This window comes from Aulostomus chinensis, chromosome 15 (assembly GCF_037954235.1).
Source record: "Aulostomus chinensis isolate RoL2024-O1b breed Wild chromosome 15, RoL_Achi_v1.0, whole genome shotgun sequence".
NCBI lineage: Eukaryota > Metazoa > Chordata > Actinopteri > Syngnathiformes > Aulostomidae > Aulostomus > Aulostomus chinensis.
In genome coordinates, this window is record NC_141334.1 from 2,374,466 (window position 1) to 2,392,153 (window position 17,688).

Consider the following 17,688-nt stretch of genomic DNA (forward strand, 5'->3'; position numbering starts at 1 on the left):
CTCGACTTACTTTCTGCCTCCTTTTCTACTCTCCTTTTTAAAATTCATTTAACTTTTGATGATCCCACTTGCAAATCAGATCTTTCTACTCCTGGGAATCTTTTTTTTTTTCATTTTACCCACAATCAGGTGAGGCAATCTATCTTTAAAAAGTGTGAATGAAAGCTCCCTCTCAAAGGCCTTACTGGCAGGACTGGGATCATTGTAACTGCTGCTTTGCAGTAAAATCTATACTTGTCTTTACTTCTTCCCTCTCAGACACGACGGCCGGCCGCACAAACATCCCTGCTGGTCCTCAGCATCAAGCCTGTTCTCGTTGAGGAGGAAAGTCAATTGCTTGTGTGAAGAAAAGTCTTTGAAGTTGGCAGAAATCCCCACGCGCATCTTCTTCCCCCTATGATGGAGAGGAGAGGCTATGAAATCATTCTATTCTGAATCAGATTTGCCTCTTTGTTGTACTGCCTCGCCCCTTTTTACTGGGTCCTTTTTATTCCAGACGTCTGCAGCAGCGTTGCATGGAAATGAAGCAGATAAAGGAGCTGGAGGAAGAATAAGGGTGTCAAATTTAACATTTCATGGTCTGACTACATCAGAATTTATGCATGCTTGACTGAACAGACTTGACGGGAAACAGGTGTCAGAGATATCTGACTTCAAGTCAGTTTTGTGAAGGTAACCGGCACACAAACAGGATGCAGTCTAGGATTACGCAGCTGCCACGGACCACGCCGACTACACGTCACGCAGGCATTCAGTTCAAAATCAGGATGTTGGTGCGATGTCAAATTTAGTGGCTGAATTCAACAGAATGTCAGAGTGGGCTGTCGTCAGTATTCTATATCAGAACGATTCCAGCGACCTTTGACCAGTTTTGGTCAACTGACATAAAAAGAGAAATTCATTTTTTTAATGATAGCCAATAATTGTGGACAGTGGCTTTCACCCATTTTAAATTTGATTTTGTGTTTTTACTGCATTCAAGTTGAATGCAATATTTCCCCCACCTGAGGTGCATTTTGCCTTCTGAGGTCCAACAATGAGGCGTCTTGAGTTTTCCCCTCCTGCATCACTCTTTTGTGACTCCTGAATGCAGAGAGAACAAGCTTGAAGCTAACGGAGACCGGTGGCTAACAGCAGCAAAACTGTCCAAAAACATCCACTGACAACCTCTCGAGCTCATCTCTGCCATGAGCCACGTCGTCTTCATCCAGCCGCACGCTCTCTAATCCTCAAACTCTTGATTTGAGTGAAGAACAAATTAAGTGGAACACCTTGAGTTCTGCACGACAGCGAACTAACGTGAACTGGCAGGAGCCAGTCGGTTCAGCTGAATGTACCGGCGGATTTTGCTCCATGAAGACAATAATAATCTTTATTCATGGGGCACTTTTCAAAACCAGTGACACAAAGTGCGATAATAGCAGTTAAGTGCACAAAACTGATGCAAGCCACTACAGTGGCAAGAATAGTTCTAAGAAAATTAAGACTCAGTTAAAACCAGGAAATGCTGTCTAATCTGTCGGTAACATCCGTGCCCTTTATCATCTTGGCCCCAGAGTCAAGCCGACTACATCCAAGCGGCGACACTCTGACATCGTTCTGTCCGCCTGCGTTGAATTTTAAAAAACAGACTGAAGCAGAAAAGAAAGGAAAGAAAGCACAGAAACGCGGTCGCTGCCCTCCACTCTCCTCCTACCAAACCTTTTGTCTACCTTTTTTCTGACAGGTTTGTGACATCACACATGATGCACCAGAACAAGGCAGCTGCTCCACGGATGGGAAACAGATCAATCTCCTTTTAAAATCTGGTTTATGCGGGTTTAAATAAACAACAACTCCTTATATGGGCGCATGGGCGTAGCCGTGGTGCCGTCTGATACCTCTATTGTTGTGGCTTCCCATGCCCAGTATGTCTTCCCCAAACACTGAAACTTGTGCTCTCCTGCAGGTAAACATGGGCATAATCATAAATTACCATAACAGAAACCTCCAAGTCCGTCATCCTCTTCCATGCGTCTGCAGTTCCCCCAGATTGGAGGCAGAGTGGTTCACCACAGGGGTGCCAGACAACGTCAAGGACCAGTGGTTTGAACAGACCCTGCGAGAGGAAGGGATGGAAAAAGACAACGGCAGAGGGCTTAGAGGACATGCTTGAAAAAAGAATTTTAAAGCATCTTAATGCCGACCCAGCAGTGGGATTTATATCTATAACTCTTTTAAGAAAACGACAGCAAACACAAGCCAAGACAAAGCAGAGCAGGAGAGCAGGCGGCATAGACGCTGCTGCAAGTACACGACAGTTCAGGAGTGAAGGGAGTCAGGGTTCCTCACTCATCTCACTGAAGAACATCTCACTTCAGAACATCTCACTTCAGAACATCTCACTGAAGAACATCTCACTTCAGAACATCTGACTTCAGAACATCTCACTTCAGAACATCTCACTTCAGAACATCTCACTGAAGAACATCTCACTTCAGAACCGTTCAGATTCCTGGTGAACGCGTTTCCTCGCATCATGTCTGAGGCTGGGTGGAGGCTGTCGAAGCACTGGGTGATACTGTCAAATGTTTTGTATGAATTAGCAGGGAAATGTTAGTGGTTATAATTTAACCCTTAAAATATGGACACTAAGGGCTGAAAATAGAACAAAAAAGATTTAAAAAACTAAATCCGCAGTGGTGGTGACCAGAAGTGGAAACGCTCAAACCAAAAAGGAGCTACTTTTTGTGTTGTATTCATCCATTTTTTTATGAAGGCCATGAAAGTGTGTAAATCTTAGAGAAAACCTTTTTGACTTGAGTTTCAGCAAAGTGACTGGAACAAGTGGCCGCCGTCTTAGAATCGGCTGTCCAATCATAAAGAATATATGATGTTTTTTATTGTATAACCTTCCTTAACTGTCCATAGCAGATTCTGAATAAACTGAACAAACAGTTAGCATTGATCTACGGGGAGAGGAAGACGCCCGCCTTCACCTCTCATGTCCAGGGGTGACATTTGCTGTCCTGATGTTTACAGGAACGATACCAACAACATTCGATTTACCGAGCAAAATTCCTAACTCGATTACAGTTGAGCACATTTGTGTGTTTGCCTGAGGCAGACGTCATAAATGGGTTTGCAGCCCTCTAGACATGTGGTGGTGGTGGTGGGGGGGGTTAACCTACTGTACCACCCGCCGTTGCTCAGAGCCGAGACAGATTTTGCCCTGGAGGCGACTGTCATGTTACCGATGACCCTTCAGAAAGACCGTTGCCATGGCCACAAGACGCCTTAATGAACTAATGAATCACTGTGGCACACCTCAGCTCATCAGAGTCCCGTCGTGGGAGCAGGGGGAGGGAGGGGGCGGGGTCACGACTCCACACAGACACAATACAGGGTTTGGTTAAAGCAGTCGGCGGGACCCAGGTGGCTGATTGTTACCAAAATGTAGTGAATCCAAATGTGGTCGGAGCAGCGCTCTGGTGACACTTATCACACATCCCGAGCTGCCCCGTCGACACGGGACGCACTATCACATGACAATTACAGAAATTTGCTTCGTTTGTATGAGTCAGATGAAAAGGTTGATATCACGTCTGTGTGTTGTCTCACTCATCGCTGGTTCCACCATCATCATTCTGCTGCAGAAGAAGAAAGCCTACCGCCCTGCTTGTATTTCTGTAAGTCGGTTGTAGTTACAGTGTTGTAGGCAGGGCTAAACTCCTATTTTATAAAATATAATTTGATGCAGCTTTAAAAATGCATTCTGATGCGACATTAATGTATGAATGCGTTCACTGCACACGACAGACTTGCAGGTTGCCACTGAAATCCTTTTGATGTTGAGCATTTCCACCAAACCAGTCACAGAGCAGCTTTAGTGATACGCCTCCTGAATGTTTACATGTGTTCAGTAATCCTGCTAACATTTAGGAGCCCGAGCCCTTCAGGCGGCCCTGATGCGGTGGAATGACGGTCTCCGTCCGCCGCCTCGTCCTGATTGCAGCCCTTCAGCTGTTTGCACAAGAGCTTAACTGCTCTTTTCAACAGCCTGAAACTTGCGCTGAAACTCTGAATTTACAGCAAAAAAAAATGTGGGCAGGGCTTGCAACCGACCTGATGGAGACCTTCAGTGTCTCCCACCCTGATGTGAGGTACTTTGTCTGGTGTGTTATGTGTGGAAAGGTGAATCAGACAGGGTCAAGATGAGAACAAACCCCCATAATCTGAGCGACAACTCCAAGTGCAGTTGCTAACACCATTAACCTTTAACCGTTCCATCACATAAAAAGCCAAGGAGGTTCCCAACCGTGTTAACGTGGTGTTCACGGCTACAACTTTACAAGTTTGAGTGTATTTATAGGTTTCTATCATCAGGTTGGCCTCTAAACAGCAGTTAAACTGTGGTTTAGTCTTTGTTTTTTTTAGTGATTTAGTTCAAGCAGACACATTTAGTGGAACAAATGTTGGATTTCTGTCACATGGTTTCACCATCACGTGGCTCAGGAATGAGACTAAAGTCACTGGGTTTTTTGCTTAAATGTCTGAAACAGCCAGTGGTTCAGTCGTTTGATATTTTTTTCATGTTGAAGCTGTTTTGTGTGTCAAGAACGGCATTTGTGAACCAGTCGACGCCACGGCTCCACCGTGGTGACGATGGAGGATCTTGATGAGCTTCATCATTCCATCTCAGGAAACTCAACGTGGAAGAAAAAACTGGAAGCAAAAATTTTGGCTTCATTTGCCGCTGAAGCGCTTTCACAGGCCCCGCCTCCACTCCGGTGCTGTTAATGCATGCATGACTTTTCCCTTTGCAGACAAAAGGAGGTGTTACAAGTTGGGAGGTTTATTTCTTATATTGTTTCAAACTGTTGGGTTCCACCAGTGAAAGAGTGTAATGTGAAAGCTGTATTAAAATATATTTAATCCTTTACAGCTTTGTTTGATTAGCTTATCTGCAGCTCAGTTCAGCGGGAGGCAGGAGACGAGGGAAAGGGGAAACGGTAACCAAGGGAAACGAGAAACAGTGGAGACCAGCGTTCACTGATAATGGCAGCAGAGGCTTTAAAAGCTTCTTCAAAACCAAAAAAAGACAAAACAAAGACAATAAACAAAACACCTCAAAGAAAGAAAGAAAGACACAACACAAAAAGAGAGGTGATATTTTAAACCTGTCACAGTGGCACGGAGTCGGCCCCTGAAGACGATAGTGAGTGAAGAACAGGCTCCTTGTCCTGCAGGGATCCCCTGTTCAGAGATCGGTCCTGAATCAACTGCGACGAGATATTTTTAACAAGAAATTAGACAAACATACTTGTTCTTTTCTGCGTAGCCAACAAAGACTAACGGCAATGAAATAAGCGAGAACGCTGAGGAAAGTCAATTATAATGCAATTCGCCACCCAACAGCAGCTGGCGCGTTACAAGTGTTTCCTCCAGCGAGACGTCTGCGTCGGGACACACTGAGCTGAGCTGCAGGAGGCATCATGGCGGTTGTTCTCCTCGGTGCAGGTGATTGTACTCAGTCACACCGAGGACAAAACGTGTTGCAATTAATTTTCCTTTGGCTGCGACCAAATTGGCCATCTGGCTGACAAGAACACACTGTGTGTGGGAGCAGGCCCTATTTTCACACTTTATTGTGAAGGTGTTCACTCTGTGGCCCCTCGGGGCCGAATATATTTCCTGTATGTGGGTCAAGGACTGAGGCGTGCCCTTGCTGTCAGCATAGGCTGTTTGTTTACTGCAGCGAGTTCTGAATGCTTCATATTTCTTCGTGGATTATTGACTTTTCTGTGTTGAGTCCTATTAAATGAATTGGTCTCTTCGTTTTAGATGCCTGATAGCTAGCAGTTGTTTCTCTTGTCACGATGAACGAACCACCGCACAATTATTCCAGCGCTCATGTGATTTGTGTGATTTCAAATGCAGGTTCAGTGCGTTTGCAGCATTTTCACAATTGTGTGCACAAAGAAACCCTTCAGATGTTGTGGACAACATCCAACAGGCACCCTGATGCTACTTTCCCTTAAAGGAGCATCCCAGTCTTTTGTGGTGCAACTTGAGGTGGGACAACAAAGTCGTGTTCATTCTGACAAGCACTTGAACATGTTTGAGACACAAAGCTGAGAAACCCCGATGTTTTCACGTGTAGCTGTGTTATCGTGAACCATCCACGTCATGTTTTTGATTCTAACGCTTTCTTAGGATGCTCACCGGCGTCATGGCGTCCCAGCTGCAGCGGATCTCTGCACCTCAGCCAAAACCGGCTGTCCAGGCCTGACACCACGCCGACGCCTGCTCGGGTCTCCGCCTGTTGTCTGGTTTGGGTGACACATCTTTGTTAGATGATCCATAAAAGGGCTTCCAATACAACAATTAAAACACAGATTGACACAAATGTCAAACTGCGGTTTTGTAATCACATTACATAATGATGGATGGGGGGGGGGGTTTAGTTTAGTAAACTCTGAACAAAGACAAACGTAGGGTATTTTGAAACCGTGTATGTTTATCTTTCTCATCAACACTTTCCATCTCACCCTCTTGAAAGTTTAGACACATTCAATTAAAAAAAAAAAGAAATATAAAGAAAAGTAAATAATAATGAGAGAACCAGATTCAAAGCTCCATCGCATCTGCCTGTGAGTATAAATCATCTGCTGGTTCTTCTGCCTCCAAAACATTTACTCCAAGATGCTGTTTGATGGCTCCAGTAGGGTTACAAATGTTGAGGTGCTCAACAAGCGGGTTTGCTCCTCGCTGTCTGATTTTTGTAGTTGCTATAGTTACCGCTGCAGTCCAAACCCCCAGAAAGCCTGAGTGTGTGTGATGAGCTGAGAGTGGGGGAAGTCCTGCTAGGGTTACTCCCAAAGAGCCGCGATAAAATAAAGATGAATTCTCTTTTTTCTCCAACTCTCTGCAGGCCTTCAAGGTTTCACTCTCAGACTTCCTCAGTCTCATTAAACGAGTGGATGTGATCGTGTTCCCCTTTTATTAAATATGCATCTTTAATTCTGCACTCTCTTCATATTTCAAGAGGTGATGTAGCTGCTGTCGTGGGACTTCATCCACTAACGAGGAAGGGAACGCTCATCACTGCACTGGCGTAAAACTGTGTTTTCTAAGTGATCCTTTACGACTGAGGCATCAGGTCAAAAGATAGACATGCTGATGCATCTGGAGGGACGTCACAGGTTATGACTGATTTATCTACACGGTCCTAATGTGATAAGATTAGATGATCAGTTTGCTGACATTTAACAACCGAAATCAAGAGGAGAGAATGTTTCAGGGCTGTTCCCTGAATGCCTCTTTTAAATTCTAAACATTATTAATCTAATAAATTGCCTTTTTAACTCTTTAAAATGAGTCAATTTCAAGCCCTTTCATTCTGAGAGGAGCCATCTTTTAGGGAAAGTCTCCTTTTGTCCGTCCAAATCACAACTGAAGCACTTTTTGCGCTTCCTATGGGTTTTTCCTCAAGTCTGAATTCTTGCTTGTGTTGTACGTCGCTTTGGACAAAAGCCTCTGCTACATGAAATTGTAGAATTGCAGAATTGCAGAATCTCCAGGGTCAGACAAGAAGACAGAGACCCTTCTGCTGTGACCCAGGCTAGTTAGCTTAGCACAAAAGTAACCAAACTTTTCTCAAACCTGTTTTCACCTGCATTCATATAACGAGGGTTGCATGTAACACTGGCGATGAATAACAGTTCAAAATGAGGAGACGTTGTAGTGTTAGAATCAGAGGGCGCGTTTCCACTGCCTCACTGCAGCTCGGGTCGGCTTGGTTTGGCCCCAACGCAGTACTAACGATTACCATTTTGGTCCCTGCTCTGCTGAGGTTCCAAGCGAGCCAAGTGGGGACTAAAATGTGACCTATACACATAGCGGGGTGCTGATTGGGTAACTAACCCGCTTACGTCATCTACTTCGTATCATCCTGGCCTCGGTGGAACACTGGTCATCTCTTGGTGAAGTCTTTTATTCTTTTCTTGGGTGTTCTGTTTCACCACTTGAAGCCTTGCCTGTCTGTCCTCCCTCACTTTTAGTTTAAGCAAAAACCACCGACGCACAGCAGGCATCACGCCGCCTCCATGTCCTCCATTGTTGTTGTTGTGTCGCACACAAATTACAACGGGGAACTCTTGGTTGGTGATACCACTGCTAGTGGGAACGCACGCAACCCCACCCGCCCCAAGCCAAAGTGAGCCTGTGGAAACGTGCCCAGACACGTAACCAGAACTACTTTCCTGACTGGGCGCAGTGATTTGACGCAGCACCTCCAAAGCTCCATTGGAACTTGGGTCAACAGAACCAAAGGTTTGTTGAGGACTAGAAGAGCGACTGCTGCTACTGATGATGATGAGGTGGAGGAGGATTCCTGCTGAACACACCAGCATCCTGGACCTGAGCTAGCTGATGCTAACACTTCCACCCACTACCAGCCATTGGGCTAAGCTAACTAGCCTGGACCTGAGCTAGCTAATGCTAACACTTCCCAGCCACTACCATTCATTGAGCTAAGCTAACTAGCCTGGACCTGAGCTAGCTGATGCTAACACTTCCCAGCCACTACCATTCATTGAGCTAAGCTAACTAGCCTGGACCTGAGCTAGCTGATGCTTACACTTCCCAGCCACTACCCTTCATTGAGCTAAGCTAACTAGCCTGGACCTGAGCTAGCTGATGCTTACACTTCCCACCCACTACCATTCATTGAGCTAAGCTAATTAGCCTGGGTCTTAGCTCCCTCATGGGGGAGAGAGGGGTTTCTATCCTCTTGTCCGGCTCTGTGAATGATGGACAATAAGAAGATATCCCACAAAAAAAGTTGGCATGCTCTTTTAAGGTATCAGAATACACCAGGAAATACAGACTCTCAACAGAAGAAATCCACACTAGTCAGTAATTCTCTAAGCTCTCAAATCAAAGAATTTGATTTGTATCAGAATCTTCTTCTTTCCTGCACCTCCTCTAATCACTCTGTTCCAGATGGAAGCTCATCAACATTGCCCTCCTAAACTCTCAGGCAGGAAGCTTTCTGACCCACTCCATTAGAGGCGCGCCCCTCGCCCTCGCTCCCCGGCTGGACGAGAAGGTGATAAGAGGTCTTTATCTGGGTCCCAGAGGGAGGCGGGTTAAGTTTCAAGTTGGTCAGAGTGGCCTGCCTGCTCGCCGTGGCTGCTCCCTCCCCCCTTCGCCACCTCCTGATGTGAGGCTCAGGCCCCGATCCTCGCGTCCTCAGGCTCAGTCTTGATGGCCCCCACCGCTCAGGCTTTAATGAGAGAGATGAAAGAGGTGCAGGCTGGTAGAACGCTTGGCCCTCCTCCTCTCGCTTTGCTCCTCGTCCCGTTTGTTCAGCCTCCAGCGCCAACTCATCCACGACTTTCAACGAGGGAGGGGAAGACACGCTGGAACAAATTGGGAGTGAAGCTGGTTCCATTTTAAATTTTCAGGTGTTATTCTGTCTGATCTCATGTGCACAATTCCCACCATCCTTTATGGTTTCTTTCTGTGCTGGCACGCCACCGCAGAGATGTTTAAATCATAATGCCCACGAGACGCACACTTATCCGAATCTTTCGATTCTTTTTCTTATTAAGCTCTGAATTTATTCAAGTTTTTTTTTTGTTTAAAGTTTTTCGATTTTTTGGGACTGAAATCAATATTCTCTTTCCCATAATCACAGCAGACGTTCTTCAGACTCTTTCACACAAATCAGCTTGTTGCAGTTTCGCTCTGGATTTATGGTCATGACACCTCAACGCCTTGAAGAGGTAGTGACCACATTTCTGCAGTCTGCACTCCAAGCGTCAGTTCTTATATTCTTAACGATGTTTTGGCCTTGAACGCCTCACGCCAAGGTCTTTTATATGCTAGAAGAGCTGAATCAAGAAATTACATATCACTTGTGAACTGCGTATTTCAGGGGCTCTCGGTGTGGGATCCAGGGACCTCCAATGGTTCTTGAGTGTCCCCTTGGGGAACCTCAGCTAACTGAGCAGGAGTTTAACATCCCTTAATTTAAATGGTTGTTACTCTTTAAGGAACACACCAAATTTTTGGGGGGATAAATCCTCTTTGTCCACTGTCCCCATGGCCAGAGCACCAATTGAGACCCTTGCAAGTTAGCTTAGCGCAATGAATGGAAGTGGTTGGTATCTGTTAGCATACCTCCATTAAAGGTGATCAAATTCATGAGTTTCCTCAAGGAATCCTCATCCTCTATCACAGAGTCTGATTAGAAGCACCAGTCACTCTTCTAGCTGTCAACATCTGGTTTCATTGACTCGAGTTACGTTGGAGCTTTTCCTGCAACGGTGAGGTGACAACACCTTTTGACGGATGACACGGCTTTATCACCTGACTGACACCAGCTGACAGTCCACACCATCCTCCCGGGGCCAACCCCGCAGCACCTATGGGGAACAGGTAGAGCAGTCTTCATAGTACCTGGGAACAGGGACTGAGGCCTCCCCGGCATCTCCCACCACACAGACTCCGTACTCTAGGAAGCCCAACAGCGCCACCTGCTGAGGAAGTTAAAGGCTGACTGGTCCCTCATGGAGCAGCTCAGTCTCAACTGTTCATCCTGATGCAACGTTCTCACCACCACACAGAACAACACTTTTTACATTTATGAAGTGACTTTTCTGCTGCTTCCTGCCGAGCAGCTCGTCCTTTAAACTGAACTAAATATCTGATGATACAGCAGCAGCTGTGGAAGTTCTTTTTAAAAAAATCGAATTACCTTTTCATTACTTTATTATTTTTTCTGTCTCAGCGATCATCAATGAAAATGAATGCCGTGACCGTGAAACAGTGCCTGTTGTGGGGAAGGGGGGGGGGGTTCATGGGTTGTGTGATGTCACAAAACCTGCTGACTTTGTTCTCTGATACTTGTTGCTGAAACGTTTACAGCAGCTGCTGCTTCATTAAAAGAAGCAGGACAGGACACTGAGTGCTGACCCGGGGGGGGGGGGGGGGGTCCTCCGCTGTTTTACATTACAACTCTGAACCAGATTAAAAAGAGAAATTAAACTCTTCAATGCCGCCATGTTTTTCTTTTTCTCCGTGTGAGCTCCAGAACAGCAGCCAAGCCCAACATGGCTGAGAAGCTCTTGGCTCGGTGATTCAACAGTCCGGTGTCAGACTGGCTAGCCTCCGTTTGCCTGCGTTCCCCCGACGATGCCTAGGGAACCGGTTTACTGGCCAAGATGTGGTTTTGTGGTTAGAGTCAGCCAGACAGAAGGGAGATGGAAATGATGCCATGTGGGCGAGAATCCTTTTTTCTTAGTGCTGCGATCATGGCAGACTGGCTCCAGGTTGGAGGCGGTTATCTGCCAAGCTAAATGAGCTACGAACTCAATTATTATCGCTAATTATAAGAATCACCAAAGGTGGTAAGAACCACCATCTTAGGTTATCTGTGAGGTTTCCACCATGATGGAAACATAAAGATCAGAAATAAAACTGAAGTTAAAACATATAAACTAACTAAAATAAACTAGTAAAGCCTAAGTTTGTATAGAAATGTGAGTCTCGTTTCACAGTTAGAGCCGTAGCAGCAGAAGCAGACACAGAGAAGCAGCAGGATCACAGTTGTGCTTTTGTTAAAAAAAGTATTTCATCAGCAATTTGATGAAAACAAAAATCAACAAAAAACACAGATTCTAAGCATGACCGAACCACAGTGTGAGGGTTTTTTCACACGACTGAAGCTCCCAACAAGTTATATCATCACGTCATGGCAGGAGCGGAAACGTCAGCTGATCTGCATCTGTTCACCCCCTCCAGTCTCTCCCTGACACTTCCTCAACTGGCACCACCCCGGTTACACCAGGACGGCTGACAGTGTGAGCACAACAGCGCATGTCAACATTAGTTTTTACAGTTTGAGAACAATAATTGACAGTCACATTAATTCTCTGTTGCTTCATTTCATTGTCTGCAACTGTGACTGCTGTGGGTGGAGCCTAACTCAGTCTGCTGGAGTGACTTTAGTTGCCGGCTGAATGAGCGTGGAGCTGCGTTGCCAGGGTGATGGCAACCCCCCGCCAACCTTCATTTTCAACAGAGGACAATTAAGAATGGATAGACTTTTCTCACCACGAAAGTCCCTGAGAGAGAAAGAGAGAGAGAGAGATGATGGGTGACAGGGGGGAGACATGTAGAGAATGTGTTTGAAATGTGGGCCCCGTGTGTGTGTGTGTGTGTGTGTGTGTGTGTGTGTGTGTGCAGGCTTGACCCTGCAGATGCAGGCCTGGGTTTGGGTTGGGGGTCTGGGACAGGAGTCTGACTCATTCCCATGTTGGACACACATCCATTGTATGTGCAGACAAAAACACTGCAGTTAAACATTTCCTAGCTGGACAGGCAGGAACAATCACGCTGTCCTTGTTGACTCATAAAGCAGCTCCAGTACCGTCAGTTATTTTGTTTAACCAGCTGGGCTTTATTTTCATGGTTGTTCTGCCATATAAAACCAAATCATCGTGCTGAAAAGACGATGAGATCTGAAGTCACAGTAAACCTGCTGGACGCTGCTCAAACTGGACAGGGAGTCTCAGTTTTGTTGGCAGGGAAGGTGTTGTTTTAGTGAATGTTTTCAGAGGAAAAAATAAAACAAAAGCGAAATCGTTACACGTTCATGAGGCAGAAAGCCTCGGGTGATTTGGCTCCATCTAGTGGCGACTCACTGTCACTGCCGGCTTCTTTTTTGCTTCAGAGAACGCGTGTTCCACCGCGTGGGTCAGCGGTAGAGTGGTCGTCTAGCAACCCAAGGGTTGTGGATTCGACCTCCACTTCCCCCGGTGACGCGTCCAGAACCCCGCCTCTCACTCAATGTCAGGTGGGATAGGCTCCGTCCCCGTGAACCTTAACAGATTAGTGGTATAGAAAATGGATGGATGGAAGGAACTTGTGTTACTGAAGGGACTTGACATCCACGGCAGTCAGACGACATGAATAAGACATGAGTGACGGTCCTGATCCGTTAGAAGTCAGCCAATCAGGAGAGGGGAGCGACGGGTATTAGTATTCCCCTTCAACGGCTGTGAAAAGGACCCACAAAGAAAACCACAAACCCGTGAGCGGTTCAGCGGGTTCGCCTGCCTCCGCCTCGGCGTCAGGAGACGCGTCGATGTGGTCTCGACCCCGAGTGACTTCAATCAAACCTAAAATCACCTGCTTACTGCGGTTGCCTTTCCTTCGTTGTTGAAACGCCATTTTTTTCACGTGTTTCCATGGCAACCCACTCCGACTGCGAAGCCCCCTCCAATTCGGTCAGCAGCTCAGCCAATCACAGGAGGGGGGCGACACAGCCGTGTTTGCATGAAGCCTGTATAAGAACTCTGACTGCTGCGTGGCGTGACTAGCGAAGCTAAATCAAGAGAGACCACTAAGATGCCAGATCCAGTGAAGACAGCCCCGAAGAAGGGGTCCAAGAAGGCCGTGGCAAAGACCGCCGGGAAGGGCGGGAAGAAGAGGAAGAGAACCAGGAAGGAGAGCTACGCCATCTACGTGTACAAGGTCCTGAAGCAGGTGCACCCCGACACCGGCATCTCCTCCAAGGCCATGAGCATCATGAACTCCTTCGTCAACGACATCTTCGAGCGCATCGCCTCCGAGGCGTCCCGCCTGGCTCACTACAACAAACGCTCCACCATCACCTCCAGGGAGATTCAGACCGCCGTCAGGCTCCTGCTGCCCGGCGAGCTGGCCAAGCACGCCGTGTCCGAAGGGACCAAGGCCGTCACCAAGTACACCAGCTCCAAGTGAGCGTCCTCGCCGTCAAATTGTGAAACCAACGGCTCTTTTAAGAGCCACCCACCTCATCCAGAGAGCAGCTGTCTCTTATGCTGGTACTTTCGAAGTATTGTATTTGTAACTATTTTGTATCCACTCGTTCTGCAATATTTGTTAGAGGAGTTCAGTGAGGGGAGACCAACATTCAAGCACAAACAAGAAACTTGTGATCCCGCATGAACGGACCCTCGTGTTCTGACATTCTCACCTCATCGGTTCGACCCACAGGAGGGAATCCTGAGACCACAGGCCAAAACTGAACTAGAACAGACGCCACACACCAAATATTGAAAAAGTATAAATTAGGCTGGGAGGAGGTGTCCGCCTTGTAAGAGAAGGGGGGGGGGGGCTGTTCAGACCAGCACCACCCAGGTTTGACACTCAGCAAACATTCGGAGCGAATCTGCCCCCCCCCCGTCTCCCGCCTTTCTGGGCGGTACCAAATTTGACCAATCAGTAGCCGGACCTAGAACATGCGTAACGTGACGTAACCGCCCCGCAGTTTAAGAGCTGCGTGATTCCGATAAGGGAATTTACTTCGACTTTTATCGCGATGGCCAGAACCAAGCAGACCGCCCGTAAGTCCACCGGAGGCAAAGCCCCCAGGAAGCAGCTCGCCACCAAGGCTGCCCGCAAGAGCGCCCCGGCCACCGGCGGGGTGAAGAAGCCTCACCGTTACCGGCCCGGTACCGTGGCTCTCAGGGAGATCCGGCGTTACCAGAAGTCCACCGAGCTGCTGATCCGCAAGCTGCCCTTCCAGCGCCTGGTGAGGGAGATCGCTCAGGACTTCAAGACCGACCTGCGCTTCCAGAGCTCGGCCGTCATGGCGCTGCAGGAGGCCAGCGAGGCCTACCTGGTGGGTCTGTTCGAGGACACCAACCTGTGCGCCATCCACGCCAAGAGGGTCACCATCATGCCCAAAGACATCCAGCTGGCCCGCCGCATCCGCGGGGAGCGCGCTTAGACCGCTCGCTGCTGCTGCCAACACAACGGCTCTTTTAAGAGCCAATAAACCTCCGCTGAAGAAGCTAGTCCGTTCACTCAAAAGCTCCACGGGGCTGAAAATACCAGCGCACGTTTTTCAACAAGTCCTGAAGTGAATGGACTCGTTTACACTGACGAATGTTCCACACCGCCATGGTCACAAAATGCACGAGAACCTGACAGACTGAGATCAACGCGCACGAGTTAAACAGCGGGTGTCTGCTTGACTTTCACAGCGAAACGTGAGCTGGAGTCTGAACGTCACCGCGCACGTGATTACTGACGCAACCATTCCACCAGCGTCTCGCTAAACCTGTTTGTTCGTGACGAAAGTGAATTGAGAAACCAGCAACTCCTCTGTAGTGCGCATGCTCGCATCCTTCTGTCCAATCGCTTCACAGCAACAGCGCACTCGTATTTGCATACGAGTCTATAAGTGCGACGCGGAGCGGAAGTCGCGTCAACACTCAAGCTTTTGTTTACTCTCTCGAACTCGAGACCAACCGATCATGTCAGGCAGAGGCAAAGGAGGTAAAGCTCGCGCCAAGGCCAAGACCCGCTCCTCCCGGGCCGGGCTCCAGTTCCCGGTGGGGCGCGTGCACAGGTTGCTGAGAAAGGGTACCTACGCGGAGCGCGTGGGCGCCGGTGCCCCCGTCTACCTGGCGGCGGTGCTGGAGTACCTGACCGCTGAGATCCTGGAGTTGGCCGGGAACGCTGCCCGCGACAACAAGAAGACCAGGATCATCCCCCGCCACCTGCAGCTGGCGGTCCGCAACGACGAGGAGCTCAACAAGCTGCTGGGCGGCGTCACCATCGCCCAGGGCGGCGTGCTGCCCAACATCCAGGCGGTGCTGCTGCCCAAGAAGACCGAGAAGCCCGGCAAGAAGTGAACCAGCACCACCCTCAAACCCGCAACAACGGCTCTTTTCAGAGCCACTCACGTCCCGTTAGAGAGCAACAATGTCAGTTACACACAAACACACTAAACTACGACTTCACCCTCACGACAACACCTCAGCAGTTGGCACCTGCGAGGACCTCAGCCTGTCAGCTCCTCGTGGCCTGGGACTCGGACCCGACCCACAGTGATGGGTCACGACTGAAAATTATGATCTTAGTAACACGTGACACATGACGGTGATTCAGGAGTGGTTATTGGTCGAAAGTTGATAGCCTTGAAATACACATTAGAAAAGATGGGGGGGGGGGTTCAGTCGGAACTGAGTGTATATATTTTAAGTGTGAAACTCAATTAAGTCTGTTGATCATAAGTATCACATTTCATCAGAACTGGAGAAACTGCCAGTGATCCTGGTTCATGAACTGTTTGGTGTCTCCATGGCAACTCACTCCTACTGCGAAGCCCCCACCAATTCGGTCAGCAGCTCATCCAATCAGAGGAGGGGGGCGACACAGCCGTATTTGCATGAAGCCTGTATAAGAACTCTGACTCCCCATCAGCTCGGCAGATTGAGTGTGACTGCTCGAATCGTGAGAATGCCTGAACCAGCAAAGCCAGCGCCCAAGAAGGGATCTAAGAAGGCGGTAACCAAGACCGCTGGAAAGCCCGGCAGGAAGAAGAGGAGACCAAGAAAGGAGAGCTACGCCATCTACGTGTACAAGGTCCTGAAGCAGGTGCACCCCGACACCGGCATCTCCTCCAAGGCCATGAGCATCATGAACTCCTTCGTCAACGACATCTTCGAACGCATCGCCTCCGAGGCGTCCCGCCTGGCTCACTACAACAAACGCTCCACCATCACCTCCAGGGAGATCCAGACCGCCGTCAGGCTCCTGCTGCCCGGCGAGCTGGCCAAGCACGCCGTGTCCGAAGGGACCAAGGCCGTCACCAAGTACACCAGCTCCAAGTGAGCGTCCTCGCCGTCAAGCCCTCAAACCAACGGCTCTTTTAAGAGCCACCCACCTCATCCACAGAGCAGCTGTCTCTTATGCTGGTTAATAAGAAATAAAAGACCGTAATTGAACAACACGACGATGTAGGCTGCAAATCTATTTTCTATTACTTTACTTGCAGTAGTGACGTCAGTGGAGGTTCAGTCGCAGCTCTGTTCCACCAGTAGGGCAGACCAACCTAAGCACCAAGAAAGATCCAACATGACCGAACCTTCCCGTGTTCTGGCAGCTTCACCTCCCATCACAAATAATAAAGCAAGGCCGGGGTGTGGAGCGGTCTCCTATGGTGACCACTCAGAAATCAATTCTAAATCCCTGACATCTCGATGACTAATGCTCTCATTCCTGTGTCCATATGTGGGAATTCTAATCTGTACGGCACCAGTACGTTCTCCTCCGGGGATGGGGTTTTAGAATTCAATCAACGGGTCCGGACCTGAATTCCTGGGAGTTCTGGAGTCAACTTCTTACACAGGCTTCATGCAAACAGACTAACATCTACTGCACGTCTGTCCGTCCTGGTTGCTCACCTTGAGGTTTCTCCCTGTTAAAAGGGTTTCTGTGGAGTTTTTTCTCAGTCGATGTGAGGGTCTGAGGGCCGAGGATGTTGTTGTACCTGGCCCGCTCGCTGCGGCTCCCGAAATAACGGCTCTTAACAGCTCGTCCCTCACTTGAATTTTTCTGCTTTGGACCCGGACCAAGTGCACTTGTTCAAAGTACGGACAATGGAGTGTCTAAAATGCCATGACATGCTGCCAGGATATACGGAGCCTATTAAACTTCTTCAGGTCACAAAACGGGCGCCTCCCGCCGGCCTTTGACAGGTCGAGTTTGGTAGCTGAACCCCTTCAGAAGGTCGTGTCGGATTAGGACTCTTTCACGGGACGTGAGTGGCTCATCACTGTGGGTCAGGTCAACAGACTTGAGTTTCACACTTAAAATATACACTCAGGTCAGATGACATCACCCGCTGCGAAGTAACTTACAGGT

At 48.3% G+C, this 17,688-nt stretch overlaps 4 protein-coding genes and 1 long non-coding RNA gene across 5 annotated transcripts; 4 read left to right on the forward strand and 1 right to left on the reverse strand.

The window, feature by feature from the left end:
• Positions 1 to 1,006: 1,006 nt before the first annotated feature.
• LOC147248167 (uncharacterized) lies at positions 1,007 to 13,232 on the reverse strand. The gene is made up of 5 exons (XR_015119438.1): positions 13,180 to 13,232; positions 10,357 to 10,412; positions 6,205 to 6,308; positions 1,976 to 2,098; positions 1,007 to 1,083 (listed from the first exon to the last, which is right to left on the reverse strand). It is a non-coding gene; the product is annotated as an uncharacterized LOC147248167 (long non-coding RNA).
• Positions 13,233 to 13,355: 123 nt separating this feature from the next.
• LOC147248168 (histone H2B 1/2-like) lies at positions 13,356 to 13,822 on the forward strand. The gene has a single exon (XM_086225915.1). It carries the CDS (start codon positions 13,399 to 13,401, stop codon positions 13,771 to 13,773), a length of 375 nt encoding a protein of 124 aa, XP_086082041.1. The 5' UTR covers positions 13,356 to 13,398; the 3' UTR covers positions 13,774 to 13,822.
• Positions 13,823 to 14,352: 530 nt separating this feature from the next.
• On the forward strand, positions 14,353 to 14,890 carry LOC147248169 (histone H3). The gene has a single exon (XM_086179237.1). It carries the CDS (start codon positions 14,354 to 14,356, stop codon positions 14,762 to 14,764), a length of 411 nt encoding a protein of 136 aa, XP_086035363.1. The 5' UTR covers position 14,353; the 3' UTR covers positions 14,765 to 14,890.
• A 258-nt stretch (positions 14,891 to 15,148) lies between these two features.
• Positions 15,149 to 16,005, forward strand: LOC147248170 (histone H2A-like). The gene has a single exon (XM_086179236.1). The coding sequence runs from the start codon at positions 15,153 to 15,155 to the stop codon at positions 15,672 to 15,674; it is 522 nt and encodes a 173-aa protein (XP_086035362.1). The 5' UTR covers positions 15,149 to 15,152; the 3' UTR covers positions 15,675 to 16,005.
• A 136-nt stretch (positions 16,006 to 16,141) lies between these two features.
• LOC147248171 (histone H2B 1/2-like) lies at positions 16,142 to 16,705 on the forward strand. The gene has a single exon (XM_086179235.1). The coding sequence runs from the start codon at positions 16,282 to 16,284 to the stop codon at positions 16,654 to 16,656; it is 375 nt and encodes a 124-aa protein (XP_086035361.1). The 5' UTR covers positions 16,142 to 16,281; the 3' UTR covers positions 16,657 to 16,705.
• Positions 16,706 to 17,688: the final 983 nt, after the last annotated feature.